We start from the raw sequence: 27283 nt of genomic DNA, 5'->3' as shown, positions 1-27283 counted from the left end.
TGGTAATAATGAGCTGTTGATGCAAACAGTTTAATTTCTGTTTAGCTATGCGTCAGTCTTGGTGCAGTATGGATAACCTTAAGTGACTCAAAAGCACCCTGCAATAGATTGCTGACCTGTTCTGGGTGTACAGTAACACACCCCTCACCTTATGAAACTGGAATAGTCTCCAGCCCCCAAGCAAAAACTGAAATGGATAAGTGGTTTAGAAAATAGATGGATGTATGGATGGATGATTCAGTTTTCGGCTTAAGATGTGTAGCTCTCAGGCTAAGAGTAATGGGTTATCTCTTTCTTTCTTTTTCTTTTTACACACTTTACCTCTGTAGTCGAGGGTTGTTGCCTGCATGACAGCTATTCTAAGTCAGATGGATGATCGACACTATTCTACATACATCGAAACCTTCAGTGGAACTACTGATCTAGTGGTAAGTGCCTCACACACATATCCGCAGATGGCAGAAAACTGGATTTTTTTAAAAAACTGGAGTGTTTATTGAGCCTTCTGACAAATAATAAAAAAAAGAAATTAAGTAACTGTTTGGACATATAAGTTTTAATTTGTATCATTTTTGCTATATCTGTCATTTTTGTGCAGCAAAATGTCTCATTTTCCTATCAAAGTATAAATGAAGGGTGGCTCAAAACTTTGCATATTGCTGTGTAGTACAGTTCTATATTCTCATTTGTCTCTTGTTCTTCTTGTCTTCTTCTACTGCAGGACTTCCTAATGGAGTCCTTCCTCCTTTTCAAGGACTTGATTGGGAAACATGTGTATCCGTCTGACTGGATGGCCATGATCATGGTACAGAACAGGTAACATATTGCAGATATGTACACACACATGCACAGAACCAGTTTGAAAGTCTTCTCTTGCATGGTTCTACATGTGTTTGCCCATGAGCTACAGCTTATGCATTTAAAAAGTCGACATCAACAGTCGACTGGTTCATCCACATGAACCCACACAGGGATAAGTTAGCGATAGGAAAGCTGGGATCAAGGCTGCGATGATGAAAACGGCTGATGTGGCAAATATGACTGTGTGTGAGCCGATGGAGTGAAAGCTATCAGTGTTTTTTGTGATGTAAGCTAAAGGGAGGCTAAAGCTGTGTCAGACGAAAAGGCAAATAGGAAAAATTTAATGTGAGGTACAGGAAAAGGCAGTTTGATAAGGAGTCTGCAGACCGGGGTTAGAATGAAGATGTGCAGATATAGAAAGAAAAGCCTACTTAAAAGAAAATGAAAGAAGGAGGGGGAATGAGAAGGAATGGCATTTGGCTCTGTATAATGGTGATAGATAGACAGTGTTGAAGCAGAGGGAGCCTGAGAGTAGTTTTGCTACTTAACTTTAGAAATCCATAAGGCCATATCACGCCAATACACCTGCACACTTTGTTAACTTGCGATCATGATCTATCACTGTGACAGAAGATTTGAATTGAATGCGATATTGCATTTTTTTGTCTGGAATAACAGTTTAAAGCTGTGGCTTTAAGCTCTAGAGCTGAATTCTTTGATAAACAAAAAATAAGCTGCATTGTGGTTTTTTAAAGAATCCCATCCTTTTATTCGTTTTTTACTCGTATTCTCCTTTTTTTAACATTCAGTTTGATCAAACACAGCCACAGCAAAGTTTACTTCATTGACATGTCTTTTTGATTTATTTTTTTATATCTGTTCATTAGGGTGTTCCTAAGAGCCATCAATACATATGCTGACACTATGAAAGAAAAGTTCCTTAATAACGATGACTTTGAAGTCCAGGTAACTGTATTTTTATGTGCAATATTTCCGAGCTTTGTCTCATATTGATGCCATCCTTCTTATTGTGTCTGAATCCCCTTAAACGCTATCTTTCTCTGCATCCCCTCCCTTCCTCACTCTTCCTCACTGTCTAGTTGTGGAATAACTACTTCCACTTGGCAGTTGCGTTTATTACCCAGGAGTCCCTGCAGCTTCAACATTTCTCACCAACCAAGAGGAACAAGATTCTGGCCAAGTGAGAGAAGAGCTATTTAATTTCCCAATTTACCACACCTACTCTCCCCACTGATTTGTGGTCTATTTAGGATTCTTTGTTTGCTGTCTAAACTCCACTACTTATTAAAAGTGTGTGTTACCTGTAGATAGGCATTTAATTTAGATCAAGTTGAGTAAGAGTAGGTGAGCATTATCTTTTCCACTCAGTAATAACAGTATTGATTAGGACACTGCTTCCAAACTAACATTCTAATGTCTTCTTTTTTCTCTTTCTGTGTATTTTTCCTTCCTTATTGTCCCACACTCTGAATTCCAGATATGGAGATATGAGAAGGCTTATTGGCTTTGCAATCCGTGACATCTGGTATAAACTAGGTAAGAACTATACTGTAATGTGTAGTTTTTCTTCTTCATAAACTGTGGATAGAAAGGTTCATGAGTCAGCAGCGTTTCACACTGACAGACACCAATCTGAATATATCAGTGCACTAAAAATATCACAGTTTTCTGTGGTGTGTACAGAAGAGTAGGGTTATATCCTGCACAGAGCTAAAGCTCTTACTGTAGAAGAAAAATACTTCTTGTATTTGCCAGACAGAGACCTGTAGTGTTACCTGAGGGTGAGTGAAAAATGCTGTGTCTGCATATACGAGCAATTACGTGTGTTTATTTCTATGTGTGTGTTTTTTCAGGCAGTCATAAAATCTGTTTCATCCCCGGCATGGTGGGTCCCATCCTGGAGATGACTTTGATCCCTGAGGAAGAGCTGAGAAGGGCCACTATTCCCATCTTCTTTGACATGATCACCTGTGAACATGCACGTTTTGGAAACTTCAGCAAGGTACACACATATAAGAACACAAGCGATTAGTATACATACTAAACTTAAGACAGTCGAGCCATTTAAAAACTAATCGTGATACAAAAAATACTTAAATAAATCTTGTATATTGCAGACTTTGATGCATTTGTATCTATGAATACATGCTAAAATTAAAAGAAGAGACAAGGAAAACAAATGAAATAGAAAATCTATAACTGTGGCACATACACATTGTGCTCCCGCATTGATTTCCTGTAATGCAGCAGATAAAAGTAAAAGAGACACCTTAATTATGCTTGCATGCATAATTGATTTCCACTTCTGTTGCTCCCGTCTTTTGCTTCTTAATCTACCTTTTGTCCCACTCTTTGCTTTCCCCATTTTCAGTGCTGTTCTTTATGCTATTAATCAAGCTCTGAGTGATAAATGTCCTTTTGTTCTGATACCGAAAATATTTTTCCCTGTTACTTGGACTGTATGCACATAGCACTATTGTGAGGTGTTACCCAAGCGAACACTTATTCTTTGTTTTAAATACAAAAGGACAAACAAAGATCACTCATTAGGTAGGCAGGGAGAGGGAATCTGATGACTCAGTAGATAGTGATGCAAAGTTGTTTGATGTTTACCCTGAAAGAGAAAGCCTGAAAAACAATTGATAAAAAGAATAAAAGATGTGATATGAGCATACGATGACGCTCCAGAGCTTTGTAATTTGTTATCTGTCTGCCTTCTAAGGACATTGGTATATTAAGAATAGAATACAATAGAATGTAATAGTTACTTTAAAAAAATAATAATAAAATCTTCGGCAGTTTGAGAATGAGATCATTCTGAAGTTGGACCATGAGGTGGAGGGTGGTGGAGGAGATGAACGCTACATGCAGCTACTGGAGAGCATGTAAGTATTGTAGTTTTTTTCACTATACACAATCGATTTCCTGCTAACTCTCATGAGCAGCATTTCACACTTGGCTCTGGTCTTCTGCCAGTACATTAATAGACAAACTGAATAACCCTGAATAACAAGGTAAAACCCTCTCAGAGGTCTCTGATGATTAAATTGTGGAAGCATGTCTGCCAGATTGCTGGACTGTGCTGCTGAGAAACCCACGCTGAGGCCACAGGTGCAGCACTTTGTCTCCTTGGTGAAGGGGCTCCTCATTCGTCTCCTTGACTACCGCACCGTGATGAGCGATGACAGCCGCAACAACCGCATGAGCTGCACAGTCAATCTTCTGGTAAGAACCACCTTCTTTGAAATCAGCTGGCAAAGTTGCCAGCGCTTGAAAGTCTTGTTAGCATCATCATCATTAGCTTTCTAGTGTCTAAGTGTGATATGTTTGTGTCATCATGGATTAGCATTTATTGCTACTTACCTTGTGATTCTTGCAATATACAGTGCCTTGTTGGTGTAGTGTCTCATAGCAAAGAGTTGCTGATCTTAGATGTACGCACATCAACACCAATAAATCCATTAGTAATTGAATATACAATATAATGTGAAACTTTGTTTTATATAGAATCCAAAGCAGCCAAGAGTTTATTATGAAACACAGATTTTATTTCTTGTCGTATGTGCCAAGGCCTTTTTTCTTTTCCCCCATTTAATTTGGGTGCTGATTGATCTAAAGGTAAAGATTCATCTCCTTGTCTGGTCTCCTACATTTTGCATTGGGTTGCATCAGCTCCTGTCTGTTCCACGTCTTTTCTCTTATGTGATCTCCTAATCAGATTCTCCCCCACAGTATTCTTAGGTTTAGTAATGGATGCCATCTACCCACCATATGATCTTTTCCACACCAGATTAAATCGTATGATACCTCAGCAAAACTCTTTTCCTTTCATTTCCAAGATGCAAACATTTAAAAAATCATAATTCGACAGATGGATGCGTCTGTGTTTGAATAATAATGTAGAATAACTCTTTATCCCCCACCCCCAAGGTGGAGGCTGCTGGTACATGGCAGGAGTGTTTAGTTTGTAGCCTGTGGCAGTTGCCCATTAGCTATTCTGTTTCATTCATTTGGCCAACTGAAAAAAATCCCCTCTGCCCACAAGCAGGCACTAGTGCACTCCCCTAACCGTACCCCCCAGGCTAACTTTACTAAGGAATTATACACACAGGCACAGTCACACGCATATTTATTCTGCTCTTTCATGTAGATGAACTATCAAAACAAAACAAACTTATTTGAACATAAGAAGTACTCTCAAAAGGTTTGCAGTATATCATTTTGGTTTCATTTTTCTTTTTCGTTGTTACAAATATTAACTCAGTACACATACTGTACACTATATCTACAATATACTAAGCATACATATGTGTAGATTTTTTTTAAACAACTCTCAGTTGCTGTATTGTTCTCTATAAAAGATAGAAAGTGATGCTGTAGTTCTACTGAAAGTTGTGTTGCTATAGATATAAAAGACAGGTGGACTGCTGCAAATCTTTACTTGTCTTCTTGATGGGCACCCTATATAAACATGTTAGCTCCCTAAATTTAAAATTCATTGTCCAATAAATAATAAATCTTACCCTTGACAATATAAAATGGTTCGATGGTATACTGTGGAAAAATTAACTATAATTTGTCACATTTGTGATTATGTGTCTGTTGGTGCTGTTGTGTGTATTGGCCTGTGCTAGTGATGGGAGGTGAGGTTACATCAGTTCGTTCCCCTCCTCTGTTCACTGTAGATATCATTAAACTTAATTAAACTGGGAGTTTGTGCAGTTTATCTAGCACACTTGAAAACACACACGCTCCCACATTAAAGCACAAGCAATCAGTATTATAGTATAGTACTGTAGTATAGTATAAAATAGGATAGTGTAATGTGGTATAGTGTAGTGTTGTAGTGTAGTGTACAGTATAGTATACATATTATTGGATAGTATAGTGTGATACAGCATGTTATGGTGTATAATATAGTATAATATAAACGTGGAATTAATAGCATAGTTTCAAAACCTCTATCAGTTATATATGCATATGCATGCGAACACAGGCATACATACACACAGAAACTACACTAACCAACCCCTCCTTCTGTCTTTGCAGAACTTTTACAAGGACATCAATCGTGAAGCGATGTATATCAGGTATTTACTTGCTGGATTTAACTTAAATGGTGCATATCTGTGTTGTACGCATGTCTGTGCATGTCTGTGCATGCGTTCGTGTGTGTGTGTGTGTGTGGCTCTATAATCTGACAAGGGATTATATGAGTTCCACTGAATTAATGTCAAAATCCACAGGATCAGCTCGGCCTGACTGGAGGGAGAGAGAGACATGATGAGTGTGAGGGAGGGAGAGGTGGAGAGACAGGGAGAGACAGAACCATTTGTAAGAGAGCGAGAGAATGAGCGGGACAGACAGGAAAGAGAGGAGGAGAGGAAGTACAGATCTAGTCAGGTCCCGCAGTGCACTTCTGAGTATGGCTTTTAGACAAATTAGTTATCTGTATGTGTGAATGTGAGTGAAAGTCAGTGGTTGATCAACTGCCTTGTCAGCTCTGTGGATAATACAGTAACATTTAGCTGGCTGGTTTATTGGTGTCAGCCAACAAATATATTTTAATGCAAATAGACAATTTATGTCTGTGTTATATAATTAGTCACAATTTAATGGTGCGCTTACATAACAATGGATAATGAAACCCAAAACTAATTAAAATTCCCTTTGTGCTGCTGCGTACAACCCAAATCAGCCACAATGATGAAGCACATGATCAAGCTTCAGATTTAAACTCTGTCATCATTTCAAAATCCTATGAAAGAAAATATGAAATTAAACTGCACTGGACTCACCTCGCTGTTTTGGTTCGCATCCCTGGTGCATATGATAATGTCTTTTTCTCTAAATGCAGTACGTTGAAAACTGAATCTGCTCCCTTCGCCAAGTTTCATTCTGCTATACATACACGTAGTGCTATTCGCTATATGTGCTACATACTAGTCACTGAAGCTTGTAGCTTTCTGTAATTTCTTTTTCTTTGTGTAGCTGTCTCATAAGAATGTGAGACAGCTAGACAATTCTACCACATAGGAGCTGTGAGGAATGCATCCATTCCCTTTGTAATAGAATAGAAATGTTGATGTCCTATTGATATTTTACAGGGTTTTTGTTTTGTTTTTTTACAGCATGAAGATACTGCTAAACACTCATAACCTGTAATATGGAAATAGGACACTTCTTATATTGTTCTATTCAAGGTGCAAATAATAAGATGAAACTTACTTATTTGTATCAAACAAAACCGAGTATAGAAGAATAAAAAAGATGCCTCCTGCTAAATTTGGATCATCAAAACCCTTTCAGTTTTGAAACGTGCAGGTAAAATGAAGCTAGAGAAAGTGAAAAACAGGATGCCAGAGAACAAATGAGATGAATACACGACTCTAAAATAATAGTCAAACAGATTGAGTAATTAATGTAAGTTGCAAATGACTTGGGAGTGAAACATTTCAGTTTTTTTGTTCCCTTTTCTGTTTGATTTCACATCCAATGACTGGACTGTCATAAACAACTTACAGCCAGATACATTTCCAACCAGAAAATTGTTATATCTGAAAGTGTGAGAAAGGAAATAGCAGGTGTGACATAAAAAAAGAATAAAAAACAAGGAAAGTGAGACTGTCAACATTTAGGCAGACAAAATAAGTGGTTGTCCTGTGAGCCAACACCTTACTTTGCAAGCAGATATGGGACTGTTCATTTAAAAGCATCCAGAAAACATTTCTTTTCCTACTTTGTCATCAGTGCTTTAGCAACAAAGTCCAGCCTCTGGCCATGTGGAGAAAGTTTGTCTTGACAGATGCAAGATACAACAAAACAGATCAAAACTAAAAGCAGTAGCAGTAAAAGCCGGTCCTCCAGGTGACAAGAAATAATCCCATTTTCCCCCTTGTCAGGCCTATAAAACATTATAGGCCTACAAGCATCTGTCAGACCATTATAAGACATATGCTAAATTGTGCTCTTTTGTGTGTGTGTGTGTGTGTGTGTAGGTGTGTGTGTGCGAGTGTTAAATGACCTTTTGCTAAGCTTAGTACATATTTCAGGGTATCTACCAGTGTGTTTGTGGGTGAGAGAGTGAGAGAAAAGAGAGAGAAAGAGGGCTAATGCTTCCTTTGCAGGTCTTCAGGTTGCCCAACAGTGGCACCTAGTGGAATAAGGTTTAATTCTCTTGTTTAAAGAGTGTGCCTTCTTTTTTTCTTTTTTCTTGTACTTGTGTGTGCTCAGGTACCTTTACAAGTTGAGGGACCTTCACCTGGAGTGTGAAAACTACACAGAGGCGGCGTACACACTGCTGCTCCACTCTCGTCTGCTCAAGGTGGGGCAAACAGTCACATGCACGCATATGAAGACACATATCGTTGCTTAATGCTGGCCCCGGTGTCTTGTTCTTCTTAATCACTTGCCACAACTGAGACAGTTTTGCATTAGCTGATAAACGTCGCTGGCCTCCAAATGATGAAGCGCCGAGTTTAGTTTATGGCATTGCGTCGTCTACTGCAGCTACATCACTATGGTGATTGATGCTGTGCACTTGCCCAGTGTGTGTGTGTGTGTGTGTGTGTGAGGATGTGCATGTATGAGTCTGAGGCTGTTTGACCTCTTATGTCGCTTCAACTCTTTTATAAGACACATGAATTTGAGCATCTCCTGCTCGTCATCTCCTCTGTGTGTCTCATTACATTAAAGCAGTTGAACTCTATTTAACAATTTTTATAATCTCCATTTATCTGCAGGGTCAGTCCTGTCATTCCGGTCACACTACTGGAAACAACAGGCTGGAACACACAGCATGCTATAATCTTTGCTATCCTAAGCAGATTAGACAGTTTTAAAAATCATGATGTACTGTTTTTTTTTTTCTAAATTTAATTCTGTGTAATTTATGTAATAGAAGATAAACAGTTGTCTCATTTATATAATAAATGGGCACTCTGCTGCTGTTTTTGCACATGCTCCGCTTAGGACTAATATTGATTTATTACAACAATGAAACTGTAAGCTTTAAGTACTTCTTCTCCCTTTGTTCCTCTGTGATAAATGGCACAGCAGAAATTAGAGTAGTCCTGAAGGCAAAGTTTTTCTTTTGTTTCAGCAATATCAAGTTGGGCCTCCCTTCGGAAATATCTCATTTTGTTTTTATCTTTGTCTTTTCTTCCATATCTCTTTACTTCCTCTCTGTCTCTGTTGCAGTGGTCAGATGACATGTGCAGTCAGTTTGAGTTCCACGGCTCCCAAACGCAGCGACAGCTCAAAGAAACTCTCTACGACACAATCATTGACTACTTTGACAAGGGCAAGGTCGGTATTGTTTCAGACAATGTCAAAATTTGCTTAGCTGTACCGATACTGAGTGATTAATTGAGTACTAATTAGCGCTCAGTTGCATTAATGAAAATCCGTGTGTTGTTGTTCGTTTTTGTCTTCTTTTTCTTATTTGCTTCACTCGAGGATATCGGAGACATCAAAACAGATATCCTTCAACCACACATGATCACTGTGCTGTATGTTAGTGTCACATTCATTTTGTATTCTCCCCGAGTGTCTCATGTTCTCTGAAGCTGAGATAGAGACTTCCTTCCACTCCACAGAGACTTGGACACAGACATTTTCATGATATGAATTCCCACCACGACAGCTGTGCCCGATTTATTAGCAGATGGTGTAATGAAGGACACTTCTGTTTATTTCCTTTGTGTGCTTAGATGTGGGAAGAGGCCATCACTCTGTGTAAGGAACTTGCAGAGCAGTACGAAAATGAGATCTTTGACTACGAGCTGCTCAGCAAGAGACTGGTAATACATTACAATCACAGGGGTTCATGTCTTCTGTGTAGCATTCATGATTGCATGTTTTTCCCCTTTCCCTTTTATAGATGTTTTAGATGTTTGGGGGGTTTAAGAAAGAAAGAGAATTCAGGCTACTTATCACGTCTTTGATTAAGGGAGTGCCATCCTATAATAATATAAATATGTACTGTCATCTAGTAACCAAAAATAGAGAGGGCATAGCCGAACATATGAAACAGGAAAATACCGCCGTGTAATCCCTTTATTTCAGCAAAGTAACTGTATTCTAAATACCACCTTTTTAAACGGTAACTGTAACTGAATACAGTTACTCATATTTTGTATTTTAAATACGTAACGGCGCTACATGTATTCCGTTACTCCCCAACACTGCCTCTGAATATATTGTTACATCATCTGCACACTCAAACATTAACAGCTATTTTTAAAGCTTACTCGGCATGTCAAATACTCCTTTAAATCAAGCTTTTTTTTGAGCTTATGGCGTGTCATAAATATATGACCCCAAAATTATGATTCTTCATTAGCAGTCTTCAGCTACTTCAAAGTCCTCCTGGCCCTCACTTTGTCATCTCAATCACACTTCCGCTTCTTTCATCTCTTGCCTCTGCACAACAGAAGAAGTGATTCTCCCATTTACTAACTTTTGGTTTAGCACCACCTTCTCCTCTATCTCCCCTTCACTCAAATAACTCCTTCCACTCCTCGAAGAGAATCACACATTTCCCAACAATGGAAAAATCTCTCCCTCTCTTTATATGACTGCAGCAGAAGCTCTCTCAGCTAATGCTGAATTTATGTGGTTATATAAATGACAGACATTGCCCTTGGATGGGGTGTGCTTTTTTTTCACTACATCTATCACCCTCGCAGGCCCGGCATTCTGCTGAGCGTAGCTTTGTCATTGGCATGAGCTGATTAAACTGCCCAAAGTGCACATCTGAAAGTCTCCCTTGGACACATCCTCTGTTTCCTTCTGTCTCTCTACAGGAAAAACAAGCCAAGTTCTATGAAAATATTATGAAGATCTTGAGGCCTAAACCAGACTACTTTGCAGTGGGCTACTATGGACAGGGCTACCCTCCATTCCTCAGGGTTTGTATTTTGCTGTGTCACAGTTGAGTTAGAGAATACTTCAAATTGTTACCAGAAACACTCATAAAGTAGATATTAAGGAATTCACACCATTTACAAAATCCTAACTGTCTTCCATTAAAAAACGTTATTGGCAGTTAAGCTTAGCTGTTTACAGTTTTTTTTAAATCGCACCAGCAGGTATCTAGCAGAGTGGGACATACGATACCCTCCGGAAACATTTTGGATGTGTTGATTGCAACAGGCTGCAGAAATATAATTTTGCAATGATTATTGCTTCTGCTATGATTATGTGTGTTAATCTGCTGTGGTAACAAGTAAGACAAAGTCAGTACTCAGCTTATAAGAGGGCAGTCAAAGGTGATCAGGTCCAACTTTTGAGTCTTTGAGAGAATTTCAGTGTCTGCCATTCCTAGGTGGACTCTGCCCTATTTAAGGACGTTTAAATAGGCAAAGAACTTTCCTGTGAAGATAAGCTGGGTCTTAATCTTTATTATCAGTATTAACACTGGTTTATTCCCCCTGGCTTCAGAACAAGGTGTTTATCCACCGTGGTAAGGAGTATGAGCGCAGAGAGGACTTCCAGAACCAGCTGATGAGCCAGTTCCCCAGCGCCGTGCGTCTCAACACAACCACCATGCCAGGGGATGATATCAAGAACTCTCCACTTCAGTGTATCCTTCAAGCAGCATTACACACTTATTCATTTACAGTCATATGTAGATGCATATTGAACGAAGAAAATTTTAATATTCTGCATGGTCTACAGTGTTCACCAGCACACTAGCATAGAAGTCATAAAATATTCACATGCAGCACCTTCGGGATTATTAAGTATTTGGGTCACTGAACACATTTGAAAGTACTAAATATCCAGGGACCTTTTAACCCAGAACCACAGTACATCTTAACCAACCATCAGATCTCTGTGTATCAAACTAAAATTTCATTTTAGTTTACTTGTCCTGTTCCTTTTGATGCACTTCTGTATGAACACATCCCTCCACTATGAGTTTGTACACTCACAGAGATACTGAGAATCTATCTCTTATGTTTATTTCTGAGCAGTCCAAAACAGATATCCAGTGTTTTACAGTGCAGCCAGTCCTCGAAATCCCTCCTCGCCTGAAGAACAAACCCGTTCCTGACCAGATCATCAAGTTAGTGCCATTCAAGCTAGTGCTTAAAAATGAACTGGAGGTTTTAAATATGTACACCTAATGTATATTGTGCCTCATTTTGCATGATTTTTCTGTTGTCTTTGTTTGACTCATTTCTTTCCTCTTCAGCTTCTATAAGTCCAACTATGTGCAGCGCTTTCACTATTCCAGACCTGTGAGGAAAGGACCCGTGGACCCAAACAATGAGTTTGCTGTGAGTTATGTCTTTAAAATGAAATGTGTGACCTCAGGGACCATGAAAGCATTTCAAGGACTTTTGTACTAGAACTGTTATCAGTCTGAAACTGTGAGTTTCTAATATATAAAATAATAGGATTTTATTCAAAGGCAGGATTTTTCATATGCTGAGGCTTGTGTTTAAAGGTTTCAGATGAGCTCTTGAGATGCAGCATCAGATTCCGGTATTACTGTGGTGTATGATTAGATTAGAATAAATAAGATTGTGCAGCAAGCGTCTGTTAAGATTTCAGGCTTCAATGCAAGATATGATATCAGAGTATTCAGAAGTGGTACAGATTTATCTGACAGCTTCTCTGTTTTTATACTTTTTTTTTGTTTTTTTTTAGTCCATGTGGATTGAGCGCACAACCTTTACCACTGTCTATAAGCTGCCTGGGATCCTGCGCTGGTTTGAAGCAACTGACATGAAGCATGTAAGTCTACAGGGCCATGTTTGTTCTCCATGTTTGACTTGTATGTTTGCTGTAAGTTATCTCCAGTGCAATGCGTTTCACATTTCAACACCACTGATTACAGGGTTTTTTTTATGTTTAATATTTAAAGGTTTTATTATACGTCTCCCACATCCGATCTGAAAACTCTCCATCCATCCACCTTCATTCCTTTTTCTTCTACTCTTTCTGTGTGTCTGCCTCCCTTTCCAGACTACCTTGTCTCCTTTGGAGAATGCCATAGAGACCATGGAGTCAACAAATGAGAAGATTTTAACGATGATTAACCAATACCAGTCTGACTGGAGCCTTCCTATCAACCCTCTCTCCATGCTGCTCAACGGCATCGTTGACCCAGCTGTCATGGGTGGCTTTGCAAAATATGAAAAGGTAAATTCTCAAGGATCATCACTAATATTACAAACCCAGTTCCAAAATGGTTGGGACGCTGTATAAAATTTAAAAAAACAACAACAACAGAAAGCCGTGATTCTGAAAACTCTATTAAGACCTTTTGTCATTTAATTTTTAAAAATTAACTCATTTTGAACTTAATGGTAACCTTTTGGGGAAACAAAGTACTTTAGCTTAAACCAGGATTTCTAAAATGATAAACTAGTACCTGCAGGAAACCTTGGAGAACTGGATGAGGTGCATGTGTTTGTTTAAAAAAAAAAAGAGAGAATCATTCCTGCATAATTATTATTATTATTTTAATACAAAATTTAAGTTCAGTAAATACTTTTGTGTTCAATATTTTGAAGTCACAATTAGCTATCATCAAAAGCCAACTGAAAGTAATAAGCACAGTCACATTTACTGTGAGCATAAAGCCAGATTTGGATATTTTGTGGCAGACAAAAGGAAATGGATATGTGTTCAAAGTGTAACAAAAGCGAACCACATGTTTGTTTGAGTCTTCTTTTTCTTTCATGACTCTGAAACAAAGCAGTCTTTAAAGACTTCGCCTGGAAAAGAGTTTGATCTCTACAGATGTTTCTTATTAAAAATTAAGTAACGTTTTTTTATTGCTTTTAGTTCTTTTAGAAAACCTCGCTGTCATACAACTTCAATGCTTAGCTTAGGATGTCGAAAAAAAATTGGTTTTCTGTGAATTTTGTGATGCCTTTAAATATTTGAAATGTAGTAATTAAGTGCTTTTAGATACACATTGTTTTTCATTAAATCAGATTGAGAGAGAAAAAGTTTGAGAACCACTGCATAAAGCTGTTATATTGCTATATATATATATTTCTATTGCCATCTATTGTAACACGTACCACGTACAGCCAAATAGGGGTTGCGAAAAAGAACAGAGATTCACCGTAACAAAGTAAGTCCTTTAACAGATATCAGAGCTTAAGAGAGTGCTCTCATGCAAGACTCGTCTCTCATGATGAACTTAAATCCATTAAGAAGAAACTCTTTATCACCTCCTGAGGCTCACTGAATATAATCAAAGTCAGTTTCTGCAGTCCAAATGACATTAAATGAAATGTACTTATCTGACTATCATTTAAGTGCCTCCACACACACTATTCAGTATTATAATATTCCACATAGGATGGTAGTAAATTACCATTTTTGCTAGCTGGTGAAATAGTAATCGATTTTTATCATTTTTTAAATGAGTGTTATATAATATTTCCTCTGTATCAGGCCTTCTTTACTGAAGAGTACACCCAGCATCACCAGGAGGACAGAGAGAAGCTGGTTCGCCTCAAGGACCTCATCGCATGGCAGGTACTTAATACATATTCTCAAATACATGTACACAACATATATAGTCATTACTTTTATATGTGTGTGTGTGTGTTTTTCTGCTGACACCATGGCATTTTTATTTCCAGATCCCATTATTAGGTGGAGGAATCTCCCTCCATGGGAAGAGAGTGACAGAGGACTTGCGTCCTTTCCATGAGCGCATGGAGGAGTGTTTCAAACAGCTGAAAAAGAAAGTGGAGAAGGAGTACGGAGTGAGAGAGTTGGTAAGCTGAAAGAAAAATGTAGGAAAATCCTAACTTTTCTACTAAAATATGATGCTTCCGTAATCCAGAATATCTTTTTTTCTGCAAAGATGGACATGGAGCTGCTGTGGTAGAGCAGTGTAGAGCTAATTAAGCTGCAAATTAGCTGACCCAAGCGAATTTAAAGATCAAAGTACTCAGAAAACGCTGTGAGAAGAGTGTTGATGTGGGATTTGTACCTTTTAAATTTCTCTGCAACTAGAACAGGGTTTGGATGGTTTTAACGGGGGCAAATGTGGTCATTAACTTGTAATTGGCACTGCCTTTCAGGAGAAATTAAACAAAACTGGAGTAGAGTGATTATCCACCATTTTAAGAGTGATTAGACTCAGTTTTACTTTTTTCTTGTTCTTTTTGTTTTTAGAGATGTCACTTTTTCTACGATATCTTTTTCGGCTAATCTACATATTGTTCACATTTGTCTTTCTCTCTCTCCAGCCGGACTTGGATGAGAGAAAGTCTACTCGTCCACGCTCCATGCTGCGATCATTTCGTCAGTCCGTCATCTCGATTTCCTCACTGCAGGGATCCGAGTGTGGGACGCCAACCAAGACACATGCAGACAGGTAACATGCACATTTTCGAACCCCTACTGTGTCACGAGAACCCCACGATAACACTCAGTTTAAACTGCATACATGAAGTCTTATGGAAAAAGCATCACACAAATATGATAATAAGCTTGGATTTCCTTTGAATGTCTAATCTAAATCTTCCTGCCTCCTCCCAGGGACAATCCTCCTGAGTCTCCAATCTCCTGGAGCTCTGCCACCCTGCCACGCTCCAGTGGCAGTGTTAGTATAGGTGAGGAGGGGAGCATGATGACAGTGGGTGATGCAGAGGTCAAAATGAGGAAGAGTAAGAAGAAAAAGAAAAGGAGCAGCATGATCTTCATCACAGAGGAAAGAGAACGGACCAGTACACTGGAATGCAAACGGGTGAGAATTAGTGATGATGGATAGCAATGTGGGGAAAATGTGAGAAAAAGGTACAAAGACAGAAAAGAGGGGAAGGTTGCATTACATGATTAAGTAATAGAACGCTCTGTTTCTGTGAAGTGTAGTCTGAGTTTTCTGTGATTTTTGTCTCCCTCTAGCTGTCCAAGAAACAGGAGTTCCGCAGTGACACCAACTTGTCTGAGCCAAATGAAGTAAATGTGGCGCTGACCAATGCCAACTCAAGATCGCTGCCTGCCATCACAGGTGACACACAAACCCACCTGGTGTGATGGAATTACTGTGACTGAGGTGCACAAAGCCCACAAAGTCAAAAAATCATGACCTAAGAGGAAGTGCTGCATTTTTCCTGCTCTGGAAAGCTGACTCAAAGAAAAAAAGAGCACAAGCAAGGTCATAATAGGAGAAATACCTTGGCATGCTATGGTGTGCAATAGAAAAAGTGAATGCTGGGGAATGCACAGTAACAACTTGCCCTAAGACACACTTTGATATAAGGCAGCAAATCAGTTTGAATGTTGTATTTTCTCAGAAGTATGTAATAGTTGCATCTGGTTTATATCTGATTGTTGTATTTACACATCCTTGCACTATGGTGAATCAGGCCACAATTTACTGATGCTTCGCTGGCCTCCTGCCTTCACTGAATCAGCTGAGACAGCACTCACTGCGGTGTTAATACACAACTACAAGCTGCACTGCCTCACTGAAGATACAGCACTCACAGGCCCCCAGTGTTGCTAGGGCACACAGGTCATTGGCAGAACAGCTGCGGGAGCCCAATTAGTCACAAAAAATCACCTGGCTACAGTGCAAGATCTGCTGTAAAATTGTAATCACGAGGACACAAACACTACATTTGTTTTTTCCCCTCTCTCTCTTTCTCTCTAGGCCTGTCCTTGTCAGTGGCAGGAGGGGCTGAGGAGGTGGAGTCCTCCAGAGCCAGGAGGGACAGTAAGAGCATGTCGGTGTGTGCAACCTCTGACCGAACAGCAGACAGACGCTCAAAGGGTGTCATCAACCTGTTATTCAAGTCCAAGGTAGAGTAATAGCCCAACCTGTTTAAGTTAACTGGGTTTAGATTCAAGAATAAGTGCTTCAGTTAAAAAGAACAGAAATACACCTATTTACTTATCTGTGTCAAGCTATTGCCAAGGTTTGTCAAGGTAGGTTCACTGGCTGCTGTTTGGCTTCATGTTTAATGTCCAGGTATGAGTGATGTCAGCTGTATGCGACCTCTTAGTAGGAATTCACGAATATATTTTTCAGAAGATCTCAGCTCTTTTCTTTAACAGAAGTAGCACTGAAAATTTATCTCCAGCATGAGTCTCTTGAATTATTCCAAGCAGGAGCTCAAAGCCCGCTGAAATAATTTATTTGAGCACATTTCAGGTCATTTTTACCATTAAGAAAAATCCCTGTATTTACATTATGTGTGTTTGTTTCGGCAGAGCTCCAGAGCAGAGGAAGTGAAGCCCAGTGATGCACCCAAAGAAAGAGATAGCCATTTTTGAAATGTATTATTTTCATTTCTTGTCTTCTTTACTTATTTGTACTATGCTTTTTTTTAAAACCAAAGACCTGTAGCTAAATCCACAATTATACACTGACTCACACAGTCTACTTGTCTGTCTCAATGTTGCTGTTGCCTTAATATAATTGATTTTACCTATCAGTAAAGGCTATTTTTGTTGTGTGACCTTTTTCCTGGCAATTTAAGTGATTCCCAGTGAAGCTAAATGCCATCTTACAGCTTTTCAATCAATTCTGCTTCTACAAGAATGAGCAAACACAAACCATCCCTCCGACACACTTGATTAAAAGCTTCTCATACGGCTTTCAGCATTGTTGACACTGAAGTTAATGAGAAAATAATAATTCTATAAAGCACAAAGGTTACTGTGTCCTCCCAAAGGACTTTAAACTGGAACTTGTTGCCACGAGGCTTTGGCACTGATACAACAAATATTAAAGTCTAATAAACTCAAATAGAGTCAACAAACTGTGAAACTCATTGTACAACATCAAAGCTGTGTGTACCCCAATGTTGAGTTTGTGTTTCTGTATGAATTCTTTTGGGAGTTACTTTCTGCATGATTTGGTCACAATTTTTTATACCTTTTGTTAAAATATAAAAATAAATGTTTAAGTGTATTTCCAGTTTGGAATTTGCTTTGGTTTTTTTGCATCACCGGTTTTCACGAAGAGTTCTACCTAAGGAATACTTTAGGTGCCGGCTAAATACCAAGTTTTATAAATGTTAGAGTCGCTTCTACTCTTTACGGTAAAAAGAGTTCATCTTGGCTTTAGCTTCATGAATGAACAGCTTTTTAATTTAAGAGAGATTTGACTGTAAAACAAATGAAGCCAATGCTTGAGTGCCAACAGCTGTAGTTCTTCGAATGACCACTTGGGGCAGGCTTTAAAAGTCAGTACCCATAGACTCTCATGCTAAAATGGTCATATTTCAGATTGGAAATAAACATGATTATAGCGTCTTATGAAAGGCTGTTTTAGACCCTGTCCACACCTGCAAGAGTATTTTGGCAAATGAAGCCTTTTCCATGCATCTTGGCTTTTTGTAGATATGTAAACATGGTTTTAAGTTGGTCATGGTTTATGCAAATATAGGAAGGTTTTTGGTTTCAGGATTGTTTCCTTGTACCGCTTCCTCAGTTAGGTTACTGTTTGTAGTTTTCTGATTTATGTCTAGTTTACTTGAGCTTCTGTGTATACCAGTATTTATTCTAGTATTATGAGTTTCTTGATATTTTAGATTCTAGTTTTAGTCAGTATATTTACAGTTATTGTTATTGGATTCTTTATATTTTGATTTATTAGTCTTGCCTTCCCTTTGTCATCCTCTTTCTTGTCAAGTCTTATTCTGATTCCCTGTTTAGTGGCATCCTGGTTTATTTTGATTGTCATTTATTTCTAGTGTCTTGTTTTTTGCAGTTTTTATTAGATGTCATTAGCCTACAAGTCTACAGTGAAGGAGACCGTTGATTGGTCAAAAGTCTAGCCATCATTGTATCGTTGTGTATATATAGGCCTGCCACCACCCTTTGTCAGACTATTTGTGTATCTTTTATCTTGTGTTCCTCATGTTTTCCTACTACTTTTGCATTTCTTTCTTGCTATTCTGAAATCTTGCGAATACGACAACTCAAGAAGTAAGGCTATGCTGCCCTCACGACACGTGACCCTGTGAGGTTAGACAGCTAGCGAACAAATAGAAGAGGTCTTCCACACAAGGCTTGACTTTCTTGTTTTTATGTAACTAGAACATGAGAAAAAATGAAAATGAATCGCTGGTTAACACACATCTTAATAACAACTTGCCGATTAGCCTAGCTTAACACGTACATTACATCAGCATACAGTTCGCTCCATGTAAACACACATAACGACTGTCTCTACACATGTCAATACTCACAAAGACGAACGTTTTCCGAGGTGCGAACGTGTAGAGCACTCTTAGCGTGAACATGAACTAGTCCCTATTTAATAACTGCCGGAGCACTTTTTCACGACATCATAAACGAAAGGGTACATCAAAGATAGGTTAGTGAACAGAGCGCTCCCTCGCTCCATTTCCGCACATAGGATACAAAGATCTCTTGTGGCAATGATGTCTCACTCTGAGCTTATTTATCACTCTGCTTATGTGGCTCAATCAGCACACACACCAACCGCCGACTTTTGACTCAAGGGCATAACACTCCCCGCTTGATATACACACATTATATCACAATAAACATCAATACAACATATTCAAACATCATCTAGCATTGAAGAATATTCATTCAGTCTCTGCAAGCAAAACAACAATCTCTGAAACTGGTCTGAGAAACATTTTAACAGTCCCATCTTTTACAGTCCGCACTTCCACTTTTCGGACCTTCTTGTCGCTGCTGGGGAATGTTTTTACTATTAGTCCCATGGGCCATTCGTTCCTGCTGGCTTGGGGATCCTTTAGCAGGACCACATCTCCTATTTTGACATTAGGTCTAGTCTCTGTCCATTTTGCACGACCTTGTAAGGTGGATAAATACTCTCCCTTCCACCTTTTCCAAAAAGTGTCAGCGAGGAGTTGAACATGTTTCCATTGTTTGCCAAACAGCTGCCCTGATGAGAAGTTCCCAAGTGGGGCGGACACAGCACTCATCTTCTGCGTTAGTAGCACTGCTGGAGTGAGTACTGCAGGACTGTCAGGGTCGGTGGATATGGGAACAAGAGGCCTTGCATTAATAATTGCCATCACCTCGGCCATGAAGGTGCACAACACTTCATGAGTAAGACGTGTTTGTTCAGTTCGTAACAACATTGCATCCAGAATGCGCCTGGCAACGCCTATAAGGCGCTCCCACGAGCCTCCCATATGAGACGCATGAGGGGGATTGAAAGTCCAAACACACCCTCTCTCTTGCAGGTACTTTCCTACTGCTTTGTTTCCTGAGTTTAGGTCTAATTCCTTACAAGCGCCCACAAAATTCGTGCCTCTGTCCGAGCGCAGAAACTTGGCCGGGCCCCGAATAGAGAAGAGCCTTCTTAGTGCATTGATAAAACTATCAGCAGACATAGTCTCTATCAGTTCGATATGCACAGCCCTAGTTGACATGCATGTGAATAACACAGCCCAACGTTTGTTCTGGGAACAACCACCTCTTGTACGACGCGTCACAATAGTCCATGGCCCAAATACATCTAGGCCTACAGTGGTAAAGGGTGGTTCAGGGGTGACTCGGTCTGCAGGCAAGTCTGCCATTTTCTGGATCTGCATTTTGCCTCGCAACTTGCGACATGTGACACACCGATGAATGACAGATGACACAAGCCGCTTCCCTCCAATTATCCAGTACCCAGCACCACGGATAGCTCCTTCAGTTATGTGTCTTCCTTGATGAGCCACTCGTTCATGATAGTGAGTTACAATTAGCATAGCGATGTGGCTGGTAGATGGGATAATCAGAGGATGCTTTTCGTTTTCTGTGAGATCGGCGGCGGAAAGACGTCCACCAACTCGCAAGAGATTGTCTTTGTCCACCACAGGATCGAGCTTTTTGAGTGTATCAAACATGCCACTGACCTTCCTTCCTTCTTTAATGTTTTCAAGCGTCCCTTTGTAAGCTTCTTGTTGGACAGCTCGAATGATGACTACTTGGGCTCGGGTGAGTTCTTGGACGCTCGGTGTCTCACTGAAACCTTTCCATCCCCTTCGCCCACTTGTCTTTTGTGCAAAGGATGTAACTACATGAATGAGTCTGGCTATGACTCTGCAAAGAGTGATCCAGTTTGAGTACTTTTTGAAACGGTCAGAACCCAACTGTGGCTCTGCTACAGTAGTTTTCATTACTTTTATTTCCGGATGTATCTCTCTGTCTTTTTCAGGTTCGATGAGCGTGAAAGGACCAGTGTGTGGTTCTGTGTGTGGGTCAGAGTACAGAAAGGGTGGACCTGAGAACCAGGTACTGTTCTGCAGGTCTGCTGCTGGAATGAACCGAGTGGCCTGGTCAGCTGGATTTAACTCACTTGGTACATAATGCCATTGACTCGGATGGGTGGATGCTCTAATGCGCGTAACCCTGTTGGCAACATACATGTAGAATCGTCTGGAGGTGTTGTGTATGTACCCCAACACAATCCTACTGTCTGTGTAAAAAGTCACATTGTCTACTTTAATGTCTAACTCGTCTCTGATGAGCTCAAACATTTCCACTGCGAGCACAGCAGCACATAGTTCCAGGCGTGGTACAGTGTGTGCGGGGCGGGGTGCGAGTTTAGACTTCCCCATCACAAACCCAGTATGACACTGTCCTTCACTGTCAACTGTACGCAGATAGACTACTGCACCTATAGCGACAGTGGAGGCATCACAGAAAATGCAAAGTTCTTTCACTTTCGTTGTGCTTAACGTACCTGGGCTGTAGCACCTTGGTATTTGGAGGTTCTCAAGGGCTTGCAAAGAGTCTTTCCATAAGTCCCACCTCTCCTGTTTCTCAGGGGGTAAGAGTGTGTCCCAGTCTTTTCCATCAGATGACAGTTCCCTGAGTAATGCTTTGCCCTGCATTATTATGGGAGCAGCAAATCCCAAAGGGTCATAGAGGCTATTAACTGTCGACAATACTCCCCTCAGGTCCTTTGCACGATCCTCAACAGGGAAAGCTTCCATGACTTGACTGCAGTTTGATGCCACCTTGTGGAGGCGCAAGTTAGACTCTGCCAACATGTTTTGCGTTCTTGTGAGCAGGTTGATTGCTTCCTCTGGCGTGGCGACTGATGTGAGACCATCGTCAACATAAAACTGACGCTCAACAAACTGTCTTGCCTCAGATCCGTGTTCTCGTTCTCCCTGCTGTGCTGCCTGTCTCATGCAGTAGATGGCAACAGCGGGTGACGGGCTGTTTCCAAACACGTGGACCTTCATTCTAAACTCAACTATGCTCTTTGTAATGTCATTGTCCTCATACCACAGATAACGCAGATAATCTCTGTGGTCTTCGCGCACAACGAAGCAGTAAAACATTTGCTGCACATCGGCTGTCAGGGCTATGGGCTCTTTGCGGAAGCGCAACAGCACTCCCAATAGGGAGTTGTTCAAATCAGGTCCGCCAAGAAGCACTTGATTGAGCGAAATTCCATCACATTCTGCACTTGAATCAAACACGACTCGTATTTGTTGTGGCTTCTGTGGGTGGTATACCCCAAACGTGGGCAGATACCAATGTTCTTTATTTAGTGGCAGAGGAGGGGCAGGCTCGGCTTGGTCGTTATCCAACATTTTCTGCATGAATTGGATGTAGTGATCTTTCATTTCTGGTCTCTTTTCCAAAGTCTTTCGGAGAGAGCAGAGGCGTTTTAGGGCTTGTTCTCTGTTGTCAGGGAGCCTCCTTCTCTGTGAGCGAAAGGGTAAAGGTGCAACCCAGCTGTTCTCTTGGTTTTGATAAACTTCACTGTCCATTATTGTCAGGAATGCTCTGTCGTCGATAGACATGGCTTGTTTGTTATCACCCTCAGATCTAACAAACACAGAGTGTCCCAAATCGTCTGTGATGCAGGTTGCATTCATAGTGACCCCATAATTCTCTTTAACGTGAATTGTGTTTGGGCAAGGCTCAAAATAGGATGCACGTCCATTATCTAAGGTGTGTGTTTTATAGACATTGACCTCTGACTGACTGTGCACTTTTCCTAGACACACCTCCCCCACAATAACCCAACCCAGGTCTAGCCTTTGGGCGTATGGTGCATCATTGGGTCCGTTGATTTGCTCACGTACCTTATGGACCCTGATGACGTCCCTTCCAAGGAGTAAAAGGATTGGGGCGTGGTGGTCGACAGGTGGGATGTTATCTGTCACTGGAAGAAGATGTGGGTGATGCTGGGCAATCTCTGGAGAGGGTATTTCAGATCTATTGTCTGGCACAGAGTCACATTCAATTAAAGGGGGTAGCTGGATGTTGACTTCTCCATCCAAAGACTCGAGGAAGAAGTTTACAGCTCTCCTACCTGAGGTTTGTTCTCTGCCAGAGCAAGTCTTTAAGGTGTATGGAGTGGGTTTGGCATTGATTTTGAAAAGGCTGAAAAACTCTGACTTAACCAGTGACCTGTTGGACTGATCATCTATTACTGCATACATTTTTATAGCTCTCTCTTTTTGGCCTGCGGGATACACTTTGACCAAACTGATCTTAGAACATGAACGTGGGCTATCACCTTGGCCACATACCTCTGTGCACTTCGACTCGACTGAAGGTGAGCTCTCGATTTGCTCTTCATTGTCGTTGTTTCCTGGTGTAGTACTCTTAGGGGCAGGAGTAGGACCAGGATGCATTGCAGATAAGTGTTTAAGGCTGTCACACTCGATACACTTAACCACTGCTTTACAGTTTTTTGCAATGTGTTGGACAGACCCACAGCATCTGTAGCATATGTGGTGCTCTTTGAGATAGGCTTGTCTTTCTTCAATAGTTTTGTCTCTAAAGAGCTTACACTTTTTGAGTGGATGTGGTTTTTTGTGGATTGGGCACTGGCGATCCGGTTCCTCCATTTTCTTTGGACTGAGATTATTCTGGTCCGACTCTGCCGTAATGTCCATTTTGTGTGCTGACACAGTAGGTTTGCGACTATAAGACCTCAGTTTTTCTGTTGGGGGAGAAGGGACATGGGTGTTGGCCTTGGACATAGCAAAGCTTGGGTCATTCCTCATTTTCGCTTGCCGCTGGACAAATTGTGTGAAAACTGAGAAAGGAGGAAATGACACACTATGAGTCTCCTTGTACTGTGTTCCTACAGTTGTCCACTTTTCCTGTAGGTTGAAGGGAAGTTTTTCCACTATTTGCCTGACTCCTCTAGCTGTGTCCAGGTAAGCAAGTCCTGGAAGCACGCCATCTTGTTTAGCACACTGAAGCTCCAATAAGATGTCACTAAGTTCCTGCAGCTTAACATTGTCTTTGTTTGTGAGTTTGGGAAAGTCCTCTACCTTTTTTAAGAGTGCGTCCTCAATAGCCTCAGGTGAGCCGTAGCACTCTTCAAGGCGTTGCCAGACCATCTTCGCACCTGCAGCAGGATTGAGGGTGTGTACAGCACGAATGCGCTTAGCCTGTTCGGATGATGTTGGACCCAACCATTTTGTTAACAAGTCTAATTCCTCTCTTGGAGACAAATTTAGGTCTTTGGTTGCACTGATGAATGAGGTTTTCCATGCCCAATAGTTTTCAGGTTTGTCATCAAATTGCAAAAGACCTGTGCTGACTAGTTCTTTGCGAATTAGGTATTTTGCAAACTGTTGCATTTCACTTGATTCAGGTACACAGTTGTTAAGGTTGGGGGTGTGCTTTGTGGAGTTGGACCAGTACGTGTCGACTACACCAGTGTTCACTGTTTGCTCCTGTTTCCTTTCTCTATTTACAGGTGGTGTTTTCGTCTGAGTGTTGGTTATAAAAGGATTAGTTATTTGTGTACTGTCTTGTGCATCTACTTCATTGCAATTTCCTTTAGGAGGCTGTGCTGAGTCGTGCTGAGTGTCTGGGTAGAGTAACTCACATTGTTGTTGAACATATTCGTTAGTGCGGTGCACTGTACTGATGGGCTCAGCTTCCTCACAAAGTTCTCCGTAGAGCTCCCCGCTCTGAATCTCTGCTTCTTCATAGGCTGAGGCCTCTGCTTCAGCTGCGGCTATTGCTTTTTGGCACTGGAGGACATGTAGATGAGCATCCAGTTCAGCTCTCTGTTTCATTGCATTAGCTTCCTTTTCAGCGAAGGCCAGTTGAGCTCGTGCTGCTTGAGCTTTGGCGTAGGCCCTTGCAGCTGCAGAAGCTGTTGATGAGGATGTCCGTTGAGAACGCCTTGTCGAGGTTCTGGATTGCTGCGACTTGGTGTCGAATGGTTGAGACCGTTGCTGCGTTGTAGCTGGTTGAGTGGCAACGTCTGGTTGCTGTTCACCACCGGCTGCTTCGTCTAGCTCTTCAGCAGCGTAGTCTTTTAGGTAATTTCTTCCTGAGCGTAGACTCATGTTGCTTAAAGTAGCTCTGTATGTTTGAACCCGCTGAGTAGGCGTCTTTTCCTTCGTCTTTTTACTATGCTGCCCTCACGACACGTGACCCTGTGAGGTTAGACAGCTAGCGAACAAATAGAAGAGGTCTTCCACACAAGGCTTGACTTTCTTGTTTTTATGTAACTAGAACATGAGAAAAAATGAAAATGAATCGCTGGTTAACACACATCTTAATAACAACTTGCCGATTAGCCTAGCTTAACACGTACATTACATCAGCATACAGTTCGCTCCATGTAAACACACATAACGACTGTCTCTACACATGTCAATACTCACAAAGACGAACGTTTTCCGAGGTGCGAACGTGTAGAGCACTCTTAGCGTGAACATGAACTAGTCCCTATTTAATAACTGCCGGAGCACTTTTTCACGACATCATAAACGAAAGGGTACATCAAAGATAGGTTAGTGAACAGAGCGCTCCCTCGCTCCATTTCCGCACATAGGATACAAAGATCTCTTGTGGCAATGATGTCTCACTCTGAGCTTATTTATCACTCTGCTTATGTGGCTCAATCAGCACACACACCAACCGCCGACTTTTGACTCAAGGGCATAACAAAGGCCGCTAGAATTTTCAAAGTTATACCATAAGTGCATGTACTAAAAATCTGAGAGGAGTTCAAATTCTGTTGACCTTGACACCAAGGTCAGAGGTCAAGTTTTCTTAAAATTTTGTGAATGCAACAACTAGAGAACGAGGCGACATTTCACACCATAGGTGTAACAACTAGGAGGCAGGGGGATAACACTGGTGGCTGCCAGTTTTTTTAGAGTCTGCATTTTGGGTTGTAATTCAGAATACATGACAAGGTCATTGAGAACATCTTCCAGGGTAGATGTTTGCAGAGACTCGGCTTCTGTGTTTACATGTGGAAAATGGAGAGGTTGTCTTGTATCATCAAAGATTCACTGTATTGCATAAATCAATGCAATGATATCATGTTGGCAACATCCATCTCTAATGTACTATAAGCAGCAGGGGACCTAAGAGATGCAAACTTTGCTGGAAGGCACTTTTCAAAGTTAACGTTGAGTAATTTGTAGTCCATATTGATATTCCAAGACACCAATCCAGGTGTTCCCCAAAGAATTTGTTCTCTGAGCTAGAGAGAGCATGGATAATGAATGAACAGCCCCAGATCATCCATTCAGCTGGGGCAGTGCGTGTACAGCATCCAGGTTCTGAAGAACTGTACTGGCCCAGAGGAAGAAAACATAACAACATGCACCTAGGGTGGTGAGCAGATTTCCTCTGTTCTCCTACAGCAGAGAAAAACAAAACACTACAGCCTTCAGGCCTGTTGTAGCTTCGCTTTTTAATTTCTTTAACCCCTGGGATCTGCCTAACGTACTCTGAAACAACACAACTAAACCCTTCAAAATCCTGACAGATTATGAGTAAGTGAAGTCAGGAGGGAGCGCAAGTCTTCCTTTCTTCGTTGGCTGTAGTGACATTTTAATGAAAACATTAAGATTAATTGTTAAAGGTGCAGACAGGGCAGCTGCATTTAATGAATAGAAATTAGTGGTAATTGTAGTCCTAAATAAACAGAAGGGCCTTATGTTAGAAAATATCATTTATAATGTGTTTTTGGTTTTTTCCATTATTGGCAGATGTGGATGAATATCTCATATTGGATTTCCTCTTGGTTCTCTTTGAGCCCTATCTGCGGGAGTGCAGACTGTCAGTAGGTTGTAAAGCACAATAGAGATATTTCTCCTCTTCCTTATTAATACTGCCATTATCTGGTGTCATACTGACCACCAGGTTTCTCTATGGCCAATTTAAAGTTGCAGAATAACCTTTTAAACTCAGTCCTGTACTCCTATACTTCAGTCTGGAGTGTGAATTTTCAAACAGAACCATAGCCCCGTGACCACAGAGTGATTTCAAACCGGAGTCATGTATCTCATTTATGCAAAAAAGGATGGATTGGGTTAGTGGTGAGGGTAAACGATATGCTGCGAATTCTCATAGGAACTAATAGGACAGCACTGCTTGACTGATTAACAGACTGCTTCACAGTGAAAAATGCTAAGATTTTTCTGGAATGTGTGTGAAGTTGCCAAATTACACGTTGGTAAAGTCAGGTGCACAAATGGAGAAGTGTTGCAAACATTGCATTTTGAAATAGAGAAGCCTCAGCAACCTG

The 27283-nt window shown here is 40.7% G+C and overlaps 2 protein-coding genes across 2 annotated transcripts in view; one reads left to right on the top strand and one right to left on the bottom strand.

Moving 5' to 3' along the window:
• Positions 1 to 17728, top strand: part of dock2 (dedicator of cytokinesis 2) — a 99237-nt gene extending 81509 nt beyond the window's left edge. Inside the window, exons 27-51 of the mRNA XM_026194526.2 lie at positions 330 to 428; positions 722 to 816; positions 1689 to 1767; positions 1902 to 2002; positions 2300 to 2358; positions 2676 to 2824; positions 3622 to 3707; positions 3891 to 4047; positions 5872 to 5912; positions 8056 to 8146; positions 9022 to 9129; positions 9534 to 9623; positions 10629 to 10733; positions 11266 to 11407; positions 11812 to 11893; positions 12023 to 12107; positions 12481 to 12567; positions 12799 to 12975; positions 14245 to 14328; positions 14436 to 14573; positions 15051 to 15178; positions 15343 to 15550; positions 15709 to 15814; positions 16460 to 16608; positions 17020 to 17728. Coding sequence (XP_026050311.1) covers positions 330 to 428; positions 722 to 816; positions 1689 to 1767; positions 1902 to 2002; positions 2300 to 2358; positions 2676 to 2824; positions 3622 to 3707; positions 3891 to 4047; positions 5872 to 5912; positions 8056 to 8146; positions 9022 to 9129; positions 9534 to 9623; positions 10629 to 10733; positions 11266 to 11407; positions 11812 to 11893; positions 12023 to 12107; positions 12481 to 12567; positions 12799 to 12975; positions 14245 to 14328; positions 14436 to 14573; positions 15051 to 15178; positions 15343 to 15550; positions 15709 to 15814; positions 16460 to 16608; positions 17020 to 17082 — 2709 coding nt within the window. The 3' untranslated portion in view covers positions 17083 to 17728. The remainder of the gene's footprint in view (positions 1 to 329; positions 429 to 721; positions 817 to 1688; positions 1768 to 1901; positions 2003 to 2299; positions 2359 to 2675; positions 2825 to 3621; positions 3708 to 3890; positions 4048 to 5871; positions 5913 to 8055; positions 8147 to 9021; positions 9130 to 9533; positions 9624 to 10628; positions 10734 to 11265; positions 11408 to 11811; positions 11894 to 12022; positions 12108 to 12480; positions 12568 to 12798; positions 12976 to 14244; positions 14329 to 14435; positions 14574 to 15050; positions 15179 to 15342; positions 15551 to 15708; positions 15815 to 16459; positions 16609 to 17019) is intronic.
• A 1097-nt stretch (positions 17729 to 18825) lies between these two features.
• Positions 18826 to 24119, bottom strand: LOC145432188 (uncharacterized). The gene has a single exon (XM_080308831.1). The coding sequence runs from the start codon at positions 24117 to 24119 to the stop codon at positions 19371 to 19373; it is 4749 nt and encodes a 1582-aa protein (XP_080164957.1). The 3' UTR covers positions 18826 to 19370.
• Between the last annotated feature and the right edge of the window lie 3164 nt (positions 24120 to 27283).

The sequence above is a fragment of the Astatotilapia calliptera genome, chromosome 2 (genome assembly GCF_964374335.1).
Source record: "Astatotilapia calliptera chromosome 2, fAstCal68.1, whole genome shotgun sequence".
NCBI lineage: Eukaryota > Metazoa > Chordata > Actinopteri > Cichliformes > Cichlidae > Astatotilapia > Astatotilapia calliptera.
Note: the sequence above shows the minus strand (reverse complement) of the source record. Positions and strands in the feature narration are given on the sequence as shown.

Coding starts and splice junctions, on each gene's coding strand:
- LOC145432188 (XM_080308831.1), bottom strand. CDS start 24,119: ATGGTCTGGCAACGCCTTGAAGAGTGCTACGGCTCACCTGAGGCTATT.